Source organism: Palaemon carinicauda, chromosome 3 (assembly GCF_036898095.1).
Source record: "Palaemon carinicauda isolate YSFRI2023 chromosome 3, ASM3689809v2, whole genome shotgun sequence".
Taxonomy (NCBI): Eukaryota; Metazoa; Arthropoda; class Malacostraca; order Decapoda; family Palaemonidae; genus Palaemon; species Palaemon carinicauda.
In genome coordinates this window covers 193,114,803-193,117,302 of record NC_090727.1, presented here as the reverse complement: position 1 = coordinate 193,117,302, position 2,500 = coordinate 193,114,803, and the positions used below count along the sequence as shown (strand labels likewise).

The 2,500-nt window shown below is 38.8% G+C and overlaps 1 protein-coding gene across 2 annotated transcripts in view; it reads right to left on the bottom strand.

Annotated features, from left to right (window-relative positions):
• LOC137638160 (carbonic anhydrase-related protein 10-like) overlaps nt 1-2,327 on the bottom strand; it is a 62,744-nt gene extending 60,417 nt beyond the window's left edge. For both annotated transcript variants that reach the window (XM_068370248.1, XM_068370249.1), the window contains exon 1: nt 2,112-2,327. In XM_068370248.1, the coding sequence (XP_068226349.1) occupies nt 2,112-2,288 (177 nt within the window). In that variant the 5' untranslated portion in view covers nt 2,289-2,327. The remainder of the gene's footprint in view (nt 1-2,111) is intronic.
• Nucleotides 2,328-2,500: the final 173 nt, after the last annotated feature.

Sequence of the window (2,500 nt, the reverse complement as noted above, 5' to 3'; positions counted from 1 at the left end):
TCCTCATACTTTGAACCACGTCGAAACATCTATATAATCAAGATGATTATGCAGACAATGAACTCAATCATTAGGAAAATATAAAATAGCAGAAATCTTATTTTACCTTGTTCCTAAAGTTCTCTAAGGTACTTTTTCAGGAAATAACTTACAATGAATTTTGGATAAATTCAATGTAGTAGTGTTTGAAATCCTTTACAACATATAAGTACAGTTGGATATAGGAATTCCTGCCACACCTAGCTCTGAGAAAGTGCACCCTGTCAAAACCTTTCTGAACGGCGAGTTCTTGTGTTTATCCCCCAACACCTCTGCCATGTTTCCTTACGCTAACTGTTTGGTGCGGGTGTACTTCCTCGGAGCGAGGTGTGCCAGGAATTCCTATCCAATTGTACGTACTAAGGTAGCATTGTGGGGGTCATTTTTTTCTTTATTTGTTTGCTAAATCCTTCAGAGAGAGAGAGAGAGAGAGAGAGAGAGAGAGAGAGAGAGAGAGAGAGGGGGGGGGGGGTTAATTGTGATGGTTATCTGTAGCGAGTTCAGCTGCTGAAATAATGGAGGGTTTTTTGTCTACTTTTTATCGTTAGATAGGTTATGATAGTTGCAAACGTCCTGAGCGATATCTTTTTTTCCTTTTTCTTTACGGTAGGAAGTCGATTGTCAATGCTGGATATATTTTTGAAATGCTTTGTGTAATTAAGAAACGGTAATTCCTTCTTTTCTTTTTCCTCTCTTGTGGGGAACGGCTCTACCCACCCTCTCCTGTTCTGATTGAAATATAAATTGACGATGTGGACTGTACAAAGACTTGAAATGAATTATTCTTTGAAATCTTGATCAGGAAGTTAACGATTGGTATGTATACGGAATGGATGGGAATTTTCTTTTGATGATGATGATGATGATGATGATGAGGATGATGATGATATCTACGACCCCGATCACCTGAGGTAGTTGTCAGATTGACAGAAAGTGTACTGTTAGCACAGACTGACTAAATCCATAGAGGATTCATTGGCTAAATTCATCAGAGGATAGCCAGTTCCTTGAGAAGCGCATTGCCTATCTAATCAAGGCAAGTGACCTCTGCCGGTCCCTACTAATTCCAGTAAGATCATCCGCCAGGTATCAGGAGTAGAAGCCAAAGAGACATCTCGTCTATCACAGGACTCAGAAGAATATTGGGAGTTGAATGGCAGGATAGGATTAAAAAAGAAACTATAGGAGAGATTACTCGAGTCTTAGGACGAGACCATGGTTAAGGGTAGAATGAGATGTTTTGGTCATGCTCTTCGAACTCCCCATGAGAGATTAGTTCACCAAACTTTCAACTCGGCTTCACAACGTACTAGAAGAGTAGGAAGGCCCAGGCCTACATGGCTGATGACTATGAAGCGTGAATTAGATGATGATAAAGGACGTAAGAGATGATGATGATGATGTTTTAGTTGTGATTATGATTATTGTTTTGGCTGATGATTAGTTTTAGTTTTAAGCTTAAGTTTTGTTTAAATGTCCATTCTATACAAGAGTCCAGTTGAAGATAACGCAAGGGGAATGTTTACGTTGTAGAGATGTGTGTCAGAAAGCAAAATTCAAGGGTGTAGGGTTTGCTTTGTTTGCATCCCGCCACAGCATTAATATTAAATACCCCTAAGTGAAAAACACAAAATGTTGATGAGGAGCTCTTAAACAATTTTCACCATGTCTTGTGGAGAATCCTATTTAGAAAAGTTAATTTTTGTGAAAAAATCTAATTCAATGCCGTTGGCCTGTAGATTATGGAAATGTATAAGGAAATTGTTATTATGCGAGCTATTAAATATCAGTTTACAAGACAATAGAAGTACTTATACGAACGGTATCACATCAACAGAAAAGTGTTAAGAGAAAGAAATGGAATTCAATCTAACAGTACAACAACAACAACTAATAATAATAATAATAATAATAATAATAATAATAATAATAAATCAAAACGATGATGATTACCATGATGCAGGAGACAGGAAGACTTCCTGTCTAGAATTTTGAACCAATTATGGCAACAGAACGCTTTTCGACAGATGAAACGACAATAACAGTAAAAATTTTCCTTTGGCCTGACTCACCTGTTGCTTAGTGATGTAGATGGGCTTATTAATCACTATCCAGGTCACCGTTTCGTGACACGGGGGTTGCGTCAATGACCCCTCGTAGGTCATGTAGTTCTTGGTGGAGGGCAGAAGCCCGTGTATACTCAGGTGTTCCACCGGCGTCCAACTTCCAGCGTAGCGGATCTTCTCCATCGCGTCCGTGAGAAGCTTCAGTTCTGGGTTGCCTTGGTTGGCTACCTGAGGGGGAAGGGAAGAGAGGCTAAGTGAGATGATGCACATGATGCTGTTCAATAAAAAAAAAAAAAAATTAACATAGTACACCTTGTTCTGCAGAGAGCAACACCGTTATTTAATGGGAAATAATCTATGAAATTCATGAAAAGGCATAAGTTAGTAACAGTGAA